Source organism: Typopeltis vanoorti, chromosome 13 (genome assembly GCF_054136105.1).
Source record: "Typopeltis vanoorti isolate ZY-2024b chromosome 13, IOZ_Tvanoo_1.0, whole genome shotgun sequence".
In the NCBI taxonomy this organism is placed as follows: Eukaryota; Metazoa; Arthropoda; class Arachnida; order Uropygi; family Thelyphonidae; genus Typopeltis; species Typopeltis vanoorti.
The window spans coordinates 60,378,582-60,400,935 of NC_143561.1; the positions used below are offsets into that span (position 1 = coordinate 60,378,582).

General features: G+C 38.1%; 1 protein-coding gene across 1 annotated transcript in view; it reads right to left on the reverse strand.

Annotated features, from left to right (window-relative positions):
- The window catches only part of LOC150100206 (bifunctional purine biosynthesis protein ATIC), a 307,282-nt gene extending 289,756 nt beyond the window's left edge, over window positions 1-17,526 (reverse strand). The window contains exon 1 of the mRNA XM_090403041.1: window positions 17,385-17,526. Within this exon, the coding sequence (XP_090259167.1) occupies window positions 17,385-17,406 (22 nt within the window). The 5' untranslated portion in view covers window positions 17,407-17,526. The remainder of the gene's footprint in view (window positions 1-17,384) is intronic.
- Between the last annotated feature and the right edge of the window lie 4,828 nt (window positions 17,527-22,354).

Consider the following 22,354-nt stretch of genomic DNA (forward strand, 5'->3'; position numbering starts at 1 on the left):
CTTACTGGTTAAACCAAAATAAAAAATGATGGTACAACATGACAAAATTTCATGCCGGCTGGGGCGTCGTCTGGTTAAATGACAAAGGCCACGTTGTTTTCGCCAGAGAACCAGGGTGAACAACGAAAAGTCAGCTACTGGAACAAATCTGAAAGCACACCCCAACTCAACATTACCAGAGTTAAAGATCGGTACTATCAACATAAGAAGCCTGAATGGCAAAGAAATGGAGCTAGCTGAGGAATCAGATAAGTACCAGATCGACATAATAGGGGTGACTGAAACAAAAATGACAAAAACTGGTGAGATCTTTCTGAGCAATAAATACAAAATGTTATAATCAGGCAATGACAATCAAGGAAAAGAAGGAGTAGCCATAGTATTCAACACTAAATACGAGGCTAATCTTCTTGAATGGCAGGCAGTCTCAAGTAGAGTGATGTGGGCAATATCAGAATGGGAAACTGGACAATGAGACTTATTTGTGCCCATGAACCCACAGAAGGCTCTACTAAGGTAGAAGAGAAGAATTTTTTGAGGTTCTAGAGAGACCTACTGACACAATGAAAAAGGAAAAGTTAGTCCTTGTTGAGGATCTAAATAGCAGAATAGGAAATGATTGTCAGACATACAAAAATGTTTTGGGAAAATTTGGAGAAAAGAGCAAAGCTAATAATAATGGCAAAAACCTGTTGGATTTCTGCTCAGGACATGGATTGGTTATTACTAATACCATGTTCCAACATAAAAATGTGCACAAATTCACATAGAGAGAAGAGGCAAGAAATAAGAAAAGTATCATTGACTACGTTATTGTTGATAGTGATGTTTTCTCCCTAAATACACTCTAGTGTCCTGCACCAGAGTGTACAGAGGATTTTAAATTGGAAGTGATCACTATTTAGTCTTGAGAAGGATAAAATTGAATTTCATATTGAAAAGAATGACATGTAAGAAAGTTTTATAGCGAATAAAAGTTGAGCAGCTCTCAGGTGTGAACTGTAGACTAAAATATACAAAGATTATTGAAAAAAAATGAAAGAGATGAGAACAAGAACCAAACCTTGGAGATTCAGTGGCAAACCTTGAAGAAAACCCTCATTGATTCAGCCAGAGAGGCATGTGGTGAGGTTGTCTGCAAGGATAGAAAAATCAGAACTCCATGGTGGACACAAGAAGATAAAGAGGCAGTGAAGGAAAAGAAGAAAGCATATCAAAAGTTCCTGACAAATAAGTCAACTTGTGCTCTTAGAGAATACAGAGACAAATGTAAGAAAACTAAACACTGTGTAAAACTAGCTAAACAAAAGTCATGGGAGGACTTTGGCAAGAACATAGAAAATAATTATCAAGAAGGTGGTAAGATATTCTGGAGGTTGTTGAAAAAGCTTAGAAATAAACGAAAGAGTGTTGTAAAAACAGAGTTAGAGATGATAAAGGTGACATGAAAAAGGGAGAAAAAGATATCCTTGAAGTATGGAGTAATTACTTTGAAAAACTGCTAAATGAAACAAGCAATGATTACAGCACAGTGGAAAAAAACACTGATCAGGCATGCAGTCAGGAATACATATCCATACTTGAAGTAGAAAAAGCAATCAAAGGCTTGAATCGAAAGGCAGCAGGAGTAGATGATATTTGACCAGAAATGTTGAAGTATGGTGATATAAAAGTCTTACAGTGGCTGCACTGCATAGTTCAGAAGGCGTGGACAGAGGGACAAATTCCCGATGATTGGAGTAGAGCTTTCATAGTACCCATATATAAAAAAGGAAATAAAACTGAATGTGAGAATTACAGAGGTATTTCCCTATTGAGTGTTCCTGGTAAGATTTATGCTAGTATACTTGGGAAACAGTTCAGAAGAATTGTGGAAGAAAAGCTTGGTGAAGAACAAGCTGGATTCAGGTCAAATAGAGGCTGTCAGGATCAGATCTTCACTTTACGACAAATAGTGGAGAAATCATAGGAATATAACAAAGATTTGTATTTAAGTTTTGTCGATTTTGAAAGGGCATATGACAAGGTGCCAAGAGAGAAGCTATTCAATACGCTACAGTTATATGGTGTCAATGGGGCCTTATATCAAGATATACTTAGTCTTTATTTGAGTTTTAAGTCAGCAGTTAGAACTGAAGGAAGTACAAGAAGATGGTTTAATGTTAAATCTGGTTTGAGACAAGGATGTACATTATTCCCTCTGTTATTCATTATCTATATGGATCACATCATGAAGAAAAGTGGTATTAAACACAATATCAAAATTGGAGATGTTAATGTCAGCTCTTTGCTTTATGCAGACGATGTTATACTTCTAAATAAATCCGTTACAAGTTTGCAAGATTCTCTGACTAAATTGAATAACTGTTGTAATAGATATGGTATGAAGGTCAGCAATAAAAAGACAAAGACAATGAAAATAGACAGAATCATTGAAAATGTCAACTGTGTTGTGAATGGAGAACCTGTGGAACAAGTAAAACATTTCAGCTACTCAGGCACGATTTTTAGTGAAGATGGTAAATTAAGTATAGCAATAGAAAACAGAATCAGCAAAGCTGGTATGGTAGGAAATCAATTGAATAAATTCATATGGAATAAGAGAGAAATTAGTCAGAACACTAAATTAGCTATATACAAGACAGTGTTCAAACCAGTTTTAACTTATGGATCTGAGAGTTGGGTCAGAATTAAAAGACTTGACCAAAGACTAAGGACTGCCGATATGAGAGTCCTGAGAAAGATTATAGGCATGAACAGATGGCATCAATGGCAATATCATATTAAAAATGAGGATATTAGGAAAGAACATGACATTATCAGCATCCAGGAATGCGTTAGCAGAGCTAATCATCAGGTGGTATGGTCACTTAAACGGAATGGGTGATGAAAGATTAGCAAAACAAGTGTTCTCTGCCAGGTTGGCAGCAAAACGACCCAGAGGAAGACTAAGATATAGGTGGATTGATACAATACAAAGTGCCTTTGACGATAGAAATATAAGATCTGATAACGTGGGAGTCTTGACAAGTAACAGACTGATTTGAAGGAAAATTGTATATAGGAAGTTAGTAATGATGTAAATTTTTTCATGTAGTACTATCATATCCTGTACACCCCCTAGAGGGTACATGGCAGGAATTTGATGACATCAATCTCAGTCATCAGCAGAACACCAATCGCTAGATGGAACCTTTGCAAGTCCAACTGGAATGCCTTTCAGAAACAAATCGAGCAAACCATTAGAGCAATTCCATCTGCCCCTAATTGGTATCCATGATTTGTCAAACTAATCAAAACTGCAGCCAAAGCCTCTATTCCTAGAGGCTACAGAAAACAATAAATCCCATGCTGGAGTAGAGAAAGTGATGAACTTTTAGCCAAATATGAAGAGACTGGAGACCCAACTGTTGCTAAGGAGCTCATAGCAATGCTGGATAAAAACAGAAAGGCAGCTAGATCTCAATCATCCATGAACTCGATTTCACCACATCTAGCCAGAAAAGCTGGTCACTTGTGAGAAAATTGGGTGGGGGCAGAACCAACAATACACAAAACAACAGAGATAACTCCTTATCAAATGGCTAATCATTTATTGAAAACCTCCGAGATATATCCCAGCTCTATCAGGAAAGTTACTGTGCAATCTTCCATCAGACAAATCCTGAAGATGGGCCTGAGCTTCCTGAACTTGTGCACCCAGTATCTCGGGAAGGGCATAGGTAGCTTTAAAACTCACCAAGAATGGCAAGGCTGCAGAAGTGGATGGTATCCTCCCCGAGTTTCTAAAACATCTTGGTAACAAGGCCAAATATGGCTGGCGCCCGTTTCTCAAAAATTATGACTGGAAAACTACCAAATCTATGGCTGGAAGCCAAAATAATTGCAGTGCCCAAACCAGGTAAAGATCCAAATGATGTCAAAAATCTACGACCTATCTCCTTGCCTTGCTCCACCTTTAAGTTCTTTGAAAGAATTCTCCTTAAAAGAATTTCACCACTCATCGAAAGAGCACTCCCGATTGAACAAGCTGGCTTTAGGCCAGGAAGAAATTTCTGTGACCAGGTCCTGGCCCTGACAACACAGATTGAAGCAGGCTTCCAGAAGAAACTTAAATCCAGAGCCACTTTCATTGACCTAACATCAGCTTATGACACAGTCTGGATCAGGGGGCCTCCTCCTAAAGCTAAGAAATATTATAAGGTGCAAAAAATCTTTCCAGCTTTTTGAATCCATTCTCTCCAACAGAAAGATCTGGGTCCATATTGGCAGAAAAAAGAGCAGGCCCAGATTCCTTCACAGTGTCTCCCACAAGGCTCTGTGTTATCCCCTTTACTCTTTAACATCTATGTGTATGACTTACCACATACCAGCTCAAGCAAGTATATGTACGCTGATGACCTAGTTATCCTACATCAATCTACCTCCTTTGCCAACCTGGAATCAACCTTGAATACTGACCTGAACATCCTGGAAGAGTACTTCAAGCCAAATCCAACAAAAACTGTGTTCTAAGAATTGAACAATGCAGAGGCGAATCGACACCTCAACCTTTCTTTCCGTGGAAAAATGGTAGAACACAAGCCTCACCCGCAATACCTTAGAGTGAGCCTGGAGAGAAGCCTAACCTATAAAAGGCACATCACCAACCTGTCCAACAAAATTAAAATGAGAAACAATATCATTTCAAGGCTTGCTGGAACAACCTGGGGTTGTGGTGCAGAAGTCCTAAGGTCGCACTAGTCCTCGCATTCTCTGCAGCAGAATATTGTACCCCTGTCTGGGAAAGAAGTGCACACATTAACATTATAGACACCCAGTTAAACTCTACCATGCACACAATTAGTAAGACAGTGAGAAGCACCCCTCTCTCTCTCTCCTGGCTGCCTGTCCTATATAACATTGCTCCACCAAACATATGGAGAAGACACGCCTCAATTAAAGAATTTAATAAAGCAATGAACAACCCACTCCTGCCCCTGCAACAGACTCTCATAAATCCATCTTTGCCTAAAATCTTTGCCTAAAATCTATAAAGTGTTTCTGGTCCATGAACGAACTCTCTTCAGCTGCCCTGCCATCAACACCTGACATGTTGAGAGAATACTGGTCCAACAATCTCCCAACAAACGGCTTCCTGGTAGAAGATCCTTGTGCTCTGCAGCCTGATTTTGCTCTTCCTAAAAAGATTTGGTCATTAATCAACAGGATCAGAACTAACCAGGGCAGATATGGCTACCTACTACATAAATGGGGGCTGTTAGACCACCCTTATTGTGATTGTTCTCCTGTGAATCAGATGATTACTCATATTGTGAACGACTGCCCAAGGGGCCAATTTCAGGGTGGTGGCCTACAGGACATCCACAAAGTGATGGATGAGGCCTTGGATTGGCTTTCCAGACTGGACATTGACCTGTAGCTGTTCTGTATTCCTTTTGCCATAATAAATAAATAAATAAATCATTATACACCTCCTGGAGTCAAGACTCATCAAGGGAGGCAACAGTAGGATGCATTCTAACAAAGATGTTTATGATTTAAACAAAGATGTTTATCATACCTCGTCTTAAATTGGTTCAATGTGTGCACACTCACCATTCATTTGGCAATACATTTCACTCACCAACCACTCTATGCAAAAAATCATGCTGTACTCTCTTATGCACCACACTCTTATATGACTTCCAAAAATGACATCTTGTCTCTATCCTCCTTCTCTCCTTCAACCCTTTGAAAAATATCATGGAAATATATTTGATAAGCATCCCCTAACAATTTATATGTCTCGATCATATTGTCCCTCCTCTGCCTATTGACCAGAGTCAGCAATTTACATTTTCTCAACCTGTCTTCATAGTCAATATTCCACAATTGTGATATTCCTTTTGTTATCCACCTGAACTTTTTCCAGAGCTTGCTTCTTACCTAGGAATGCAGGTGACCAAATCTATGTGCAGTAGTCTAGATGTGTTCTAATTAAAGCCTTGTACAGCAGAATGACCATCCTTTTCTCTACTTGTCACTATTCTTCTTAGTATACTGGCATTTCTTTGTGCTGTTTATATCACTTTTGCAATATTATTTGTTTTTCCAAATTGTATGGAGATGAAATAAAACTAATTTTTTTAAATGCTAATTTGTTAAAAAGAACATTTTTTGCTTGGGAGAAGACCAAATCTATGTGCAGTAGTCTAGATGTGTTCTAATTAAAGCCTTGTACAGCAGAATGACCATCCTTTTCTCTACTTGTCACTATTCTTCTTAGTATACTGGCATTTCTTTGTGCTGTTTATATCACTTTTGCAATATTATTTGTTTTTCCAAATTGTATGGAGATGAAATAAAACTAATTTTTTTAAATGCTAATTTGTTAAAAAGAACATTTTTTGCTTGGGAGAAAACAAACTGGGCTGCAAAGAGTTGGTCAAAGCTATGGAAATAAACATATTAGTTCTAGCAACTGTGTGTGTGCACATGGTACATGTTCATTGGCTCATCTGTTTAATTCTGAATTTCAAAGATCAAAAAACATTACCTTCTTCATTTGAATATAATCAACTTAGGAGATCGAAAAGGAATCTGTGACCAAAAAAACAGAAATTATTATTAAATTATTTCAGGAAATGGTTGGCAACCATTTGTTGCCAACCATTTCAGGAAACGGTTGGCAAACAAAAAACAGAAATCGTTAGCAACCATGATTAAACTGAAATCTGATATCATAAAATAATTTATAATATCAGATTTCTATAAAAATGATATTAATTTTTATTATTTTTCTACATATATTTTACTTAGAAATATTTATTTCTACATGAAAGTCTTCAAATATACCCTTTGTTGATTGCTTATTATGTATTCAAGGAAAAGTTGTTTCACACTTATTTGCCAAGGTAGGCTGAAACATCAAATTATAAACCAGTCTGTATATAGAGTTGTGATAAAGGCACTAAATAAAGAGAGCTAGGTTAATAACAGCAGTGACCCTCTGATGGTCAACATGAGTTTGTTTAAGAGAAATCATGTTTTATTGATTTACTTACATATTACAAGGGAGATGCATATACATTAGAATATTTACATTTTATAAATAATAAAATTTAATAGATTGCCACATGACAATTTTAAAAGTAAAGTGAAAAACAGATGAGTTAATAATAAATTAGTGAGTATATTATTATTATTACGTGACACCTCCAAGGAGTCCAAAGACTCATCAAGGGAGGGCACCTACTCAACAGCTCTCCATCTCCACCACTCAATCCACTAACTACAGCAGACCGCATCATCTACACTAACACCATCTACTGCCCACCACCACCACTAGTATTTTCACAGACGATCACAAACATCCATGGAGGGATTTGAACCCATAGCCTTTTGCCTGGAGAGCAGATACGCTAACCACTTGGCCAACCAAGCCGGCATTATTCATTATTATATAATCATATGACTGGCTGTTGTCAGGTGTCACAAGTTCTGTATCAGCAACGTCCTGGAAGCGGAAAGTCATTAGTGATGTGCTGCAGGGTTCTGTTTTTTTGGATCAGCTGTTTAACTTGTATGTTAATAATACTGGGAGAATTTTAAATGGAGATGATGCAAAGTTGGAGAGAACTATGAGGAATAGAGCAAGTGTTGTCTTACAGTCCACTTGCCCATAAACACCATCTCAACAGATGGTATGCATGGAGCCAGCAATTCCTATTGCCAAGTGTTGTTAGAAATTTGGCTGGCAAGAATACGATGTAACATTATACAATTGGCAAGAAAATTTTGAAGGGGTTCAAGAAGATGAGGGACTTGGAAGTTGTAATGGACAGGCGTCTGAAGTTAAGAAAGTCATATCGATCAAATTTATGGCAATGATGAGCACTTTGACATGTAGGTGTAAAAAGTCTTGATTCAGGTCACAAAAGATAATTGTGCAGAAATCTGCTTGTTTTCAAGAAAATTAGGATATGCTGAAGAGAATCCAGAAAAGAGTAACAGAACTAAGGAAGTGTTAGATCTCTGGAATATTCATTATCATATGAAGAAAGACTAAGGGAATGCTATCTGTAGATTGATGAACAGGAGGAGGGGGGGGAAAGCAATACCAGTGACATATGGAAGTGAGTAAAGGGATTGTTACAGGTTAACTGTCAATTAGACATTTCATAGAATGGAAGAAGTAGAATAAGAAGCTATATAAGGAAGGCATAAGAAGGGGAACGACGAGCAGGTATTTGCATGGAGAATGGATGGTGAGTGGAACAGATTGCCTGAGATTGTGGTGAATGCAGAAACTGAGACCAAATTTATGCAAAAGTTAATCAGCTTGGATGTCACTGTGACAACCTACACAATCAGTGGAAACATCTTGGAAGAGGTAGAGGAAATGAGAGATCTGGGAGTGATTGTGGACAAGGATGTAAAATTTCAGGAACATGTAGCTAAAATTGTGAGGGCAGCACAGTGGATAATGGGAATGATGCAGAGGGCACTGACTTGTAGAAGTAAGGATGTTATAGTTCCCTTGATTAAGGCTTTGATCAAGCTACATATGGATTACTGTACACAGATTTGGTCGCCTGATTTTTCAAAAAGATGAAGATGTACTGGAAAAAGTTTCAGAGACCAGAAACCACCTTAGTCAACTGTCCAGAGACGATTGACTAAGGTGGTTTCTGGTCTCTGGAATGTTGAGTATGAAGACAGATTGAGAAAATGAAATTTGCAGTGGATAGAAGCAGGAGAGAGGATATGATCAAGATATATAAGCTGATAAGAGGTTATTACCAGATTAATGTTGGAGAAGTTTTGCATAGAATGGGAGAGAACAAGAGGTCATCCCTGGAAGTTGTATAAGGAGATGTGAGCAGGGGGGGTTTGCATGGAGAGTGGTTAGTAATTGGAATACATTGCCTGAGAGTGTGGTGAGCATAGAGACGGTGAACATATTTAAGGTGCGGTATGATAAACTAAGAGAGAGAGAGAGAGAGAGAGAGAGAGAGAGAGTGTGAGTGTGAGTGTGTGTAACAGTGCAACCTCCCACGATGTCTCTGACTCCTTGGAGGTTTTTCATAATAATAACCACCAGTGATTTTTTTTTTTTAAAGAGCTACAAAGGCCAACCTTATAAACAATAAATTATTATTATTACAGGCTACTTGAAGGAGTCCTTAGATTTATTGAGGGAGGCCCTAAACATCACATCATGTCAACAACAATCGAACATTTGCATAGCATCTATCATACTTTGCTTTGAACTCATACACAGTCATGGCACCCACAACAGACTCTGGCAATCTATTCCACTCATTCAAGCAAAAATCCTACTTCTAACCCCCTTGCTAACTACACTCTTACTCAGTTTCCATGGATGGCCCCTAGTTCTCCCACCACAACTATCAGACCTGTTCTGAAAAATTTCCTTTGTATTATTCTTGTAAAAACCGTTTAGTAATTTGATTGTCTGAATCATATCAACCAATTTCTGTAAACCACAAATCTTCAACCCGATCTCGTAAGTTTCATTCCATAGACCTTCTACCATCTTGATCACTCACCTCTGCATCCTCTCCACCACCTCATCACCAAGAAACCCTGGCACCCAGATCTGCACGGTAGTCAAGATGGGCTCTTATCAAAGCTTGATAAAGAGGAACAATAACCTGCTTGTCTCTGCTTGTCAAAGTCTTCTTCACTAACCAAGTAATCTAATGAGATGCTTTAGCCACTTTTGCTATGTCCACTCTAAACTTTAACTCCCTATCCACTAACACTCCCAAGGCTCTGGTTTCATCAATTTCCTGAAGTACAGTCCCACCAATGTGGTATACATGTGGTAATCTTTTTATCCCAAAATGCATAATCTTACACTTTGCCACATTAAACTGGCATCCATTCTCCTCTGCCCAGTCTGCCAATCTATCCAAATCCTGCAAAATTTTGACATCTGTGTTAACAAATGCATCATCGGCAAATAACTGAACAGTTCCTCTCAGATCCTTTCCTATATTGTTAATGTACAAATTAAACAGTAGGGGCTCCTAGAACAGAACCTGCAGCACACCACTAGTCACAGGCATTCTTTTGGACTCTACTCCTGAATAAACTACTCTCTGATATTTCTCCATCAACCACTCTCCTATCCATCTCACCAACCCTATATCCATCCCCATGTGCTGCAGTTTACTGATTAGAATTTCATGTGGTATCCTGTCAAAGACTTTTGCAAAGTCCAGCAGTATCACTGTAAATCCATTACCTTTATCCAACTCAGCTGTCACTGTATTATAAAATATGAGAAAGATACTGAGGCATGACCTATCCTTCACAAAGCCATGCTTCCCCCCCCCCCCCGCCCACATAGAGTATCCCATTTCCATCTATCCATTCCTGTATTTTGCTCTTGACTGACTTCTCCAATACTTTGACAACTCTTGATATGCTGATCGGTTGGTAATTTGTTACATCAATCTTGAAGCCTCCTTTGTGCAATGGAACTGTTCCCCCCCCCCTCTTTCCACCCCTTTGGGACTAACCCAGAGCTGAGACTTAGATTAAACAATATGGTCAAGGGTACTGACAATTCTCTCACTGCTTCACATAAAACTCAAGCTGGTATACCATCCAATCCCACAGCTGTATTCACGTTAAGGTTCTGTAATATGCTAGGCACGTCCATTTCATTTATCTCAGTTCCCTTTAAGCTTTTCGGCTCTCTCATTCCTGCAATATCACCACCTGGATGATATACTCTTATAAAGTGTTCACTTAGTAATTTACTACTTCGACTGATTCAGTTACCTCCCTACTATCAGCATTCATTAAAATCATTCTACCATATTATTATTATTACCACCCCAAGACCTCATGGAGTCAAAGACTCATCTGGGAGGTCCTATTATCACACACACACAGCTCATCATACCATCTTTTAAACACATTCAAACTCTTTGCAGACAAAACATTCTCAGGCAAAGCATTCCAATCATTCATAACTCTGCACGAAAAAACCTGCCTCTCATCCACTACTCACACCCTATGTATACAGTTTCCAGGGATGACCTCTGGTTCTCCCCTGATCTCCCACTATTCTCTGTAAAACTTCTCCAACACTGATCCTATAACAACCCCTTATCAACTTGTAGGTCTCTATCATATCTCCCCTCTTCCTCCTGTCCACCAGACTCTGCAAATTCATCTTCTCAATCTTTCCTCATACTCGACATTCAAGAGGTCAGAAACTACCTTAGTCAGTCTCCTTTGGACCCTTTCCAATATCTCTTCATCCTTCTGAAAACCAGGTGACCAAATCTGGGCACAACAATCTATGTGTGGCCTAATCAAAGCCTTATACAACGGAACAAGAATCTCCCTATTTCTACACGTCAGTGTCCTCCGCATCATTCCCAGAAGCCTTTGTGTTGCCTTCACAATTTTGGTGATGTGCCCCCTAAATTTTAGATCCTTATCCACTATCACCCCCAGATCTCGTATTTCCTCTACCTCCAACAATATATTCTCACCAAGCATAAATTTGGCATCCCATCTTTGTTTTCCAAATTTTAAAACCTTACATTTTGCAACATTAAACTCACATCCCCATTTCTGTGCCCAATCACTCAATCTATTCAAGTCTTCCTGTAAGGCCACAACATCTTCACTATACTTCATGGTTCGTCCCAACTTTGCATCATCTGCAAACAACTGAATATCTCCATCCAAATCTTCACCTATATCATTAATACACAAGTTAAACAGCAATGGACCTAAAACAGACCCCTGAGGCACTCCACTAGTGACTTTCCTTTTCCTGGATATCGCTCCCCCATACACAACTTGTTGATACCTATCAGATAGCCAGTCTCCAATCCAATGCACCAATCTAATATCCAACCCAATCTGCTCTAGTTTGACTGTCAACCTATCATGAGGTACTCTATCAAAAGCCTTTGCGAAATCCAAGTATATTACTGTGTATCCTTTTCCTCTGTCCAAGGAAGCAGTCACTTTATTATAATAAGTAAGTAGATTACTAAAACATGACCTCCCTTTAGCAAATCCATGCTGTCCATCAAAGATAATACCATTATTATCAACCCAACTCTGGATCCTAGTTCTCACAAGCTTCTCCAACAACTTAACCACAACACCTGACACACAGATAGGCTTATAGTTCGATGCTTGAGTTCAATCACCTCCTTTATGAAGTGGCACAATCTTGTCCTCCTTCCACTCCTTAGGAACTTGGACCGAGTGCAAGACTCATATTAAAAAAATATGTCAAGACAGGTGTCAACTCCCTGGCACATTCTTTCAGAATACGTGGTGATATATTATCAAGTCCCACAGCCTTATTAACATCTAGTTTACTCAACTCCTCATACTCACCTCATTAAGTATCTCCACTACACATTCTGCATCAGCTGTCTTTATACCATTTTCTCCAATCAATGTCATCCTTCCATAATTATTCTTTCTTTTGCTGGCTAGATACTGAAAGAACTCCTTAGGATTCTTTTTGGCTTCATTAGCCAACTGCTGTTCATACCTCTCTTTCATACCTCACCAACCAAGTCACCCTCCTTGCTTGGTCTTTATAGACCTCATGGAATTGGTTATTTCCACTTCTCTTATGCTGCCTCCACAATGCCCTTTTTCTTTGTATCGCATGCTTAATCTCTTTATTCATCCATCTCACACCCACTTTATTTAACCTTCTCAACCTTGGAATACATTTAGACATTGCATCTACTAAACAGTTTTTGAAAATCCCCCAAGCTGCTTTGATCTCTTTTCCAGCTAACTCCGCATTCCATGCTACACCCACAAGCTGTCTCCTGAGCTCTTCATAATCATCCCCCTTGTAGTTCCACATATACCCTTTTCTCACAGAGGTCCTCGCACTGCTGGCAACCACCCAGGTAATCACCTCATGGTCACTCTCACCAATTGGTGGATGATTTGACACCTCATTGATAATTACATCCTCTGATGAGGTGACCAAATCCAAGACCCTCAATCCTCGTGTGCCCTCCGTTACATACTGTCCGTTATCCCTCAAAAACTCAAGAAACTCATTTTCTTTATTTCCAGTTGCTATCTCATCATTCCAGTCTATATTGCCATAATTAAAATCACCCATAATGATCACTCTTTTCTTATTTACTTGGCTAATTTGATTGTAGATTTCATTATCACCACCATCCACATTACCTGGTCTATAACAACATCCCACCAAGTATTCGATTCCATTCACCTCTATCTCACACCATACTGCCTCAAAACCACTGGCACTATTTCCCTCTTGCATCTCTACTTTATATGGACATAACTCTTTCTCTATCATCAATAGCACTCCCCCTCCCTTTTTACCCCTTCTGTCCTCACAAAACACATCATACCTTCCATCTCTATTCCTGTCAGGGTGTCATCCTCTTCCAACCATGTCTCACTTATTCCAACAATCTTTGGGTGAACAGACGCAATTAGTGCAACCATTTCATCTGCCTTGTTTCTTATACTTCTAGCATTTGTATACAAACACAACAGCTCATTTCTGAATCTACAGCTAGTTCCACTGATACCACTCACTTGATGTGATCTCTCCATGCTCGAATGGGGCCATTTCCCTTTCTGCTTCTTCATTTTAAAACCCTTTTCAATCCCAACCGTTTCCTCTTGATCCCTGGTCATCCCATTCCTTTCCTGCCTACACATGCTCACCTCCTTTTGGAGCATCCATCTTTCTCATGCTGTGTACCCCTGCCCACCCTGAGCCTCCCCGTTTCCCTGCTCCTCTTGCACACCCATTCTCTCATTTTCTATACTCATACCACTCACTTCTCATTCATAACCACCTCTTCAATCTCTCCTGTCTTACTCTCCCACATCACTTCCCATTTGATCTGATTCATTCTCTCTATTCACTTCTCTACCTTCCAGTAGCAGTCTCTCAATGCGACTCGCACCATAACCACTCAAATGCAGTCCATCGCTCCCATACAGCTCACTTCGTTCTTCAAACTCATTCCACACATTAACAAACGGTATTCCCGTTTGTTAATGTGTGGAATGAGTTTGAAGAACTCACACATTTCAGCCAGCATATCATTCATAATCTTTTCATTTCACCTCATTTCACCACAGTCATACCTAGGCAACACGCTAACTACCCTTCCTGTCACACTATTCTCTTTTATCCTTATACTCTCTCAAATCATTCGTACCTATTAACTCTTTTGCTCGATCCTATCTCATATCCAATGCCTCAATCACTCTACTCATTTTAGCGCCTGGAAAACATACCTTGTGCATTCTATTCTCCAGCACACCTTTAATAATGGAGTCACCATACAACGCCACTCGCTCATCTTTCGTTAACTCTTTCATGCCATCATCATTTATTTTAATAGTTTTTACCCGAATTTTCTTAATTTCATTCCGCATCCATTTCATTTCTTGCCTTATCGAATCCAATTCAACTTCTGAATTTCATGACACATGCTCTCTATCATTCAATCTTTCTAACTCTCAACCCCCCTCTTCTCACTTTCACTCTCATTCATCCTTCTTTGTTTCCGTACTTTTGGTCCAACATGCATCCAACTTTCGCTATCATTCTTCCCATTTTCGTACTCATTCATCTTTCTTTGTTTCTGTACTTTCAGTCCAACATGCATCGAACTTTCGCTATCATTCATTCTTTCAATTTTTTTCACTTTTGATTTCTGGGTCACGCCATTTCTAGTTTCATTCATTCTCTCAATTTCGTTTCTGAAAATATACATTCTTTCTTTTACTTGCAGCATATCAAAATATCTTCAGCCTGCATTGCTAACTTCCTTTCATACTCTGCTTTTGCCTTTCTTATCACACCTAGTTACCCTTCTGGCCTGTGCCTTATATTGTTCATGTGCCTGCTGGTCACCTTTCTCCTTAAATTCCCTCCAGAATTGTTTCTTTTTTTCTTTTTTTTTTTTTTTGCAGCTCCAGCTTAATGATGATATTTATCCATTTAACTCCCACTTGATTTACTTTCCTGACTCTAGGTATTACCTCACTCAAACACTCCTTGACCACTTCCCATGCACTATCAACATCCAGCCCTTGCAGTTTTACATGCCATGGCACTGATCGAAGCAACCTCCTAAGCTTGTAATACTTAGCAGTCCTGTAGTTCCACATATACCCTGTCTTAACTGAAAATTCCACACATTTAGCCACCTCCCAGGTCAAGACCATATGATCACTCTCACCAATTGGTGGCAACGTGATCATATTCATTATAGACAAATTCTCAGATGCAATTACTAGATCGAGCACTCTGAAACCCTAGCATATTCGATCACATGCTGTCTCAGGTAATTATCCCTTAGTAACTCCATAAATTTCATTTCTTTTCTCTCATGTGTCCTCTCCTCCTTCCAATCTATGTTCCCACTGTTTAAATTCCCCATAATAATTACCTGTCCCGCACTCATTGAGTCTATTTGCTAATGCATATATCATCTATTCCATCTCCTGGTCTATAGCAGCATCCAACTGTATATTTTGTTCTGCTGGCCTCAATCTCATAGCCTCAAATGTGCTATTTTCACCGTCCTGCAATTGAGCCTCTACTTTTGTTCATCAGCTATTGTCAATAATACTCTTCCCTCCATTCTTTTCTCTCTATCCTCTCTGAACATTTATACTCTTCACATTCTATCCCACTAACTACATCATCTGTTAGCCATGTCTCAATAATGCCAATGTCCAGGATGAAATGAACTAACCAATGCCAAAAATTCCTGCTGCTTGTTCCGAATACTCCTGGCATTAGTGTATGAATACTCCTGGCATTAGTGTACGTAAAGTGCAAAAGCCCCTTAGGCCCCCTGCTATCCTCATGCTTTATACTAACTATCACATTCTGGTTTGTTACCAGTGGTAATAACTTAGGCATATTATAACACATTCTTACACTCAACTGTCCCACTGATGTCTCCATATCCACTCTACAGCTTGGGTGGATAATTACAGAAATAAAGACAGAAAATATTTATGGAACGTCATCAAAAAGACCACAAAAATAAATTAATAAATCAACCAACCACATAGAAAAAGAAATAGAGAAAGATCTTTCAAGGGATGAGAGACTAGAACAGACCACAACACCTAATAACATGAAAACACAACAAATATAGAATAAATATAAATTTATATTTATTCTATAGGATAAATATAGAATTTTTAACATAAGATAGTTAGTAACCAAAAATTAGTCCTGAAAACTTGAGGAAGGAATAAAAGGAGAAGACTGTGCACTAAATTACCTTTTATATATCAAAAAATAAATAAATAATAAATAAATAAATAAACAAACAAGTACCAAAAAAAAGTAGTAAAAATGGGCAAGTATGTTTGGTGTCAAAAAAATAAAAAAAAATAATAAACAAGTACCAAAAAAAAAAGTAGTAAAAATGAGCAAGTATGTTTGGTGTGCACCTGCGTTTAGAACATTTTCCTCATGATACTGTATACCTTTTTTTCTCGCCAGTATTATGGCCCTGCAAGGAGTCATTTGACTCCATAAATGATAATACGTTTCAGCTAACTGCATTTAATCAGGATCAGGCAACCAGTTTTTACAAACATGACTCCCAATGCATTCACAAACACGTCTACGGCAGAACACAGAAAATTCTTTGTCACTTGAGACTTACTGCACACCTTCAAAAATCAATATGGGCTTGTTACGTGAAAAGGTCGGTTTACCATCGCCATTTAATTTTATGAGATGCATATTTTAAGTTAGTTCACGTTATGTAGATAAAAATGTATCTGTATAAAGGAGAATTATAATCCCGAAAAATATCCTGCAATGATAGCATCTATTATCATATTGATAATTGATGGACTCCATGGAAATACCCGTTAACAACAACAATAATAATGGATTGTTATCATTACATGAAACTGCCACAAAATAGTGCATCATAAAGAGAAAAAAACGCGCTGAGTATTTTTTTTTTAATGGAAAACTCCGAACACTATTTACAATATTCACGAGGCTCTTGTCTCTAACTTTGCAATTGATACATTTCGTTTCGTAAGGGTATATCTCTATCTTCTTATTTAATTTATTATTTGGTCTTATTTTATTTGTTTATTATTTGGAGATGCATTTATTTCTCTCTTTTTGTTGTTGCTTTATTCGTTAATAAAGCAATAAACAGTTCTGGGTCACATACTGGGTTCGTAAATTTCCCTGATAAATGTAACAGGTGGGAAACTTTAAACTACGGAGAAGTAACTCATTTTTAAAAAAATCAATAATAATAAATAAATAAATAAAAACGGAGAAAGCAGAAAATGAGAAGGTAAGAAAATTTTAAATGTTAACTTACCAATTTCCCCGTGACCTGCCATCAGATTTTTAAAAGCGCGTAATTTTTTCGTGCGATTTCGTTCGAAGAAGGCTTGAGCTTTTGAATACACACTATTTAGTATCCCAAGACGGAAGATAACATCTCTAGATAGGATGTCTAAAGTCCACTGCAAAACTTTCATAGGAGTCCAAGTCCTAGATTTCAGTAATTTGATTGTGAAAACAGTGTTAATAACGAGTTTTATAAATGCAGTTGGAGCCCATTTCAGATCCAAAACGCAGGCATTTATTTATCATCAAATTAAACAAATTATTCAACTAAAAGTGGTTATTTACAAATAATTAGAATAAACCATGCTAATTTACGAATTATGATGGTTATTGGAAGAGTAATTGGTAGTAGGAGTATATATGGAAGAGTAATTGATGCATAGACATTAAAGAGTCACATGGCGGAAGAGAGCTCAAGTGAAAATAGGCGACTAGTGATGTACCACACAGGGTTCTGTGCTTGGACTTTCCTATTTAATATGCGAATGAATAAATTGTATATATAATGATTTGAGGAGAATGGCCAAATGTTTGCGGATACAAAAATGAAGAAGGCAGTAGTAAATAGTTAATAATATAATTATTAAGTTAACAGTCTATTTGTCTACCCACTGCAGGGTGAAGGCCTCTCCCATTGCGGAAGGGTGAGGGTCTACTACTCCCATTATGACCCGGTCCATATTGGGAGAATACAATCACAAACCTCCATGTCTACTCGGAATTCGAACCCGCAACCTCTTGGCTGGAGAGCGAATACGCTAACCACTCGGCCAACCAGGCCAGCAATATAATTATTATTAATACTATATATATATATATATATATATTTTTTTTTATACTTTTAGCCCTATCTAACTTTTGGAGACCGAGTGGGCAGTTCAATCTCCACTGGTACCAATCAGAGATAGATGGCCCAAGGCTATCACTAATTAAGCGGTACACAGTGAAGAGAGACGGCTCAAATGTGCCGCCATCTCGTGATCCCTAACCCTAACACAATATATATTTAATGCCTGAAAATAATGTGGGTTCTACGGTCGATTTTCTTGAGTTTACGAGACGAAAAACCCGAGTTTCCGGGAGAAAAAACTCGCTTGCCCGTGCCAGAGATCGACTAACTCGGGAACCGGTCGAAAAAAGGCTTAGAAAAATTTCCTCTAGTCGGCGACTAGACTCGAAACCAAGTCTTCCTTCATGCGGCCAAGCGCCGTGGTATGCAAACGCCACGTCTACTGAGCTACACAGGCTCGTATATAGATACGATATATATAGATACTATATAGCTAGCTGCTAGTGATTACCCCAATGTTCTTCTCTTTCTCTATCTAATAAATTTAGTTTAATCCTTTATCCAAGTGTAACCAAACAAAGTTTGAGCCTAAAGTATCTTCAGGACTGAGGCAACTCGTGGTAAATATTTCACTCTGTTGGACTCCACTTCACACCAGATAGCCTCAAACTCACCGCTACATGGGACATTGTTACTAATATTGCTTTCTTGCGTTTCTACCCTAACTGGACTTAAATCATCTGATATCATTAGTAGTAATCCGCCCCCTCCACTCCTATCTCTTCTGTCATTCCTAAGAATAGTATACCCATTACACTCGATTCCAGTTATCATATCTGATTCTGATAGCTAGGTTTCACTAATGCCAACAATCTTAGGCCAAATCGTATTCAATAAATCAACGAACTAAACTACTACTTTTCTGTTGCTTCTGACATCAGTGTACAGACAAAACAAATTACCACCTGACCTATTCTTATAATTAGGTATGCAAATTATTTGGCCTTATTGTAGAACTTTCTCTTTTCCCTCTCAAGACATACTCAAAAGGTTCGAACCCAACTCATGTTTTTCCACCCTTTTGCCAGATACATAACGATGTTCAAAGCCATTCATATCTTTATCATGTCCAAATACCATAGCTGGACTCTCACACACATTGTTCCCGTTCCTTTCTTGATGGTCTAATTTTGCTGACTCTCTGCATTTAGGTCTCATACCAAGAAGTAATTTTTCCAGGCTCCTGATGCTAAATGAATTCAAGTGCAGGCTGTCCCACTTATACCAGTCTTCTCTGCCATTAAATGCACCCTACACATCTAAAAACTCGCATATAATCATGGAATCATATCTATCATTGCCTTACGTTTTATTTCGATACTGTCCTATCTGGGTAGCAAACCTACAATACTTACACTCTCACATTTCTTTCTCGCTTCTTCCAAAAGACCTTTCATATCTTTTCTAACAATATATTTGTCGCTACTTAAATTATTAGTTCCTATCAAAAATTCCATCTCTTTTACGTTCTTTTCTGTTTTTTGATTACGTTTGTCACATCTTTAATTTTCGCCACGGGAAATAGTGACTCCCCGGGAAATAACCTAGAAGTAGTGACTCCCTCGGCAAGCACAAATTTTAAGATTTAATCACCATGCCATATTACTTCTTTTTTCTTAAGTTTTAATTTACTTAGCTTGTATTATTATTATTATTATTATTATTATTACTTTATTCACATAATTGATACACAGTCAAAACAAAATATCATTTAAACAACAATTTGACTGGTGACAGAGCAATTCAGATTCCCAAGAATCTAAGAGTAGTCTGTCAGGTAGCGTCGTAAAATATGGACTTCTGTAGATCATATGAAGTCACTTCGTTGATCTTTAATTGCTTTAAATAGTTAGACAGCTTTGAAATTGCACCGCAATTAAACCACACCCAGCCAACTTCGATTGCCAAATCTCGATATTTAGTCGTTTTTTTCCAGTTCTTTGTTGTTAACGTTGTTATCACTGGGTACTGCGACATCATAATCCAAACCTGTCGATGTTCGATATTGGTGATGTCAGGTCTATTGTGTTTCAAATGCCGATCAGTTTGTATTCTAAAGTCCCAATTTTTGTTGTTTAGTTTTCCAATACTATCTCTGTTTTATGTTGCCACCAGTTATTAGAAGTAGGAAAGCCATATATGTTGCATACATGCCAATGAATTATTTTGGCCACTTGATCATGGCGGTATTTATAATCAGTTTGAGCTATCATGCTCCAGGCACTGATTAGATGTTCTGTAACCTCATCGTTCTGATCTCATAATCTGCATTTCCTGTTATTATTGATGTTCAGAATTTTTGATTTGGTTGTATCAGTTTGTAGTGCCTAGTCTTGAGCTTCAAAAATAAATCAGTCTGTTTCGTTTTTAATATATCCATATTGTAGCCATTGCACGTCTTGTTCACGTCAAGTTTTTTTTTTCCTCAGTATTTCGAAGAAATTGGCCATGCAAGGGTTTATTTTTCCAGTGCACATGTCGGTTTTTTGCTGTTACTTTTAGTAATCGGATTTATTTCCTGTCTGTTTTAGAAGGCCCTCTTATATAATTGCTTGAAGCATTTGCTCAGAACTATTGTCGATGTAACTTTCTAAACTAATTTCTTCTTCTTTCACATTCTGTCTCACTTGCAGCAGACTGCGTCACCCATTCTCCTTGGTAGGTACAACCGGTCAACTTCGTAAATGTAATGCATGATGCATAGTCATTAATTTTCTAGTTTTGCTATCTAATTTGTACAGGTCTTCTTTTGTCCAATCTATGATGCCAACCAGGAACGCGCCAAGGGTATTTGTCTCCCGGGTGCAAATTTTTATCCCCCCCATTAATATTATCTCAGTTAAATTTTACGATGTAGGATATACCAAGAAATGAATATTATTACTATTAATGATTATACTGCATTGTATAATCCAAATTAGATATTAGCTACATAAAATAAATATTTGATATTTGTTTCTTTCAGCCCTATCAATGTTGTCGTCCGGGTGCGTACACCCTTTGCACTCTCGGGTTGGCGCGACCCTGATGCCAACTGTGTATGGGATCACTGGTGTAGCCCAAGAAGTCATTGGTCTATTTGTGTTTAAACCATTTAGTTTTGTTTTCAGAATATTTCTAACACTTTTAGGGTATTCTGTTGCTGCTTGTTGTTTAACATTTGAGTGATGAATATCACTGGTTCTAATATTCCCGGGTATTAGCGAGCAAAGGTTGGTCGATTGGTAGAGCCTCTGCTACTAATGCCTCACGCAAAAAGTTAAGCAAGTTTGAGTGCGGTTAGTAGTTGGAAAGGGACCAATAGTTCGATGCTGTTGGTACACTCTCCCTCGATGACGCTTTGGACTCCTTAGAGGTCTCACATAATAATAATTTATAGTGTTCGTTAACTGAAATTGCTTTTATATATTTCTCTTGATCAAAATTGCTAGTTTCATTAATTTGTCGATAAAAAGGCGCATTTATCTAAGCCAAATTCCATTTTATGTCCTGACTAAAAATAGGAAGTGTGTTCCTTAAAGAGTCTATTTGCTGTGCCGATTTTCCATTTAACTTCAAGTCATCCATATACAACAGATGGGAAATTTTAATTTATTATTATTATTATTATTATTATTATTAAGAGATACCTCCAGAGAGTCAGACGCATCGAGTGAGACTATATATCACACTCACCAGTTATCATACTTATTCTTGAATTCATTCACACTGCTTACACTCATAACATCCAATGCCGATTCATTCCAATCACGGACCACCCTATGAGAGAAAAATCTAGCCCTCACTCCCTTCTTAGCGGCATTCATTCAATCTCAGCTTCCAAGGATGTCCCTCTTGTCCTTTTCCCACCCTCCATAAATTGAAAAATACCATCAATTGAAATCCTGTATGATCCTTTCAGAAGTTTGTAAGTCTCAATCATATCTCCGCCTCTTTCTCCTGTTTGCTAGTGTCTGCACTCTACAAATTCTCAATCTGTCTTCATAATCAGTATTCCTTAATCCTGATGTCATGTTTAACACTCTCCTTTGCATTATCTCCAATATACAGATCTCCAATATATCAGAATTACAAATCACAACGGAGAC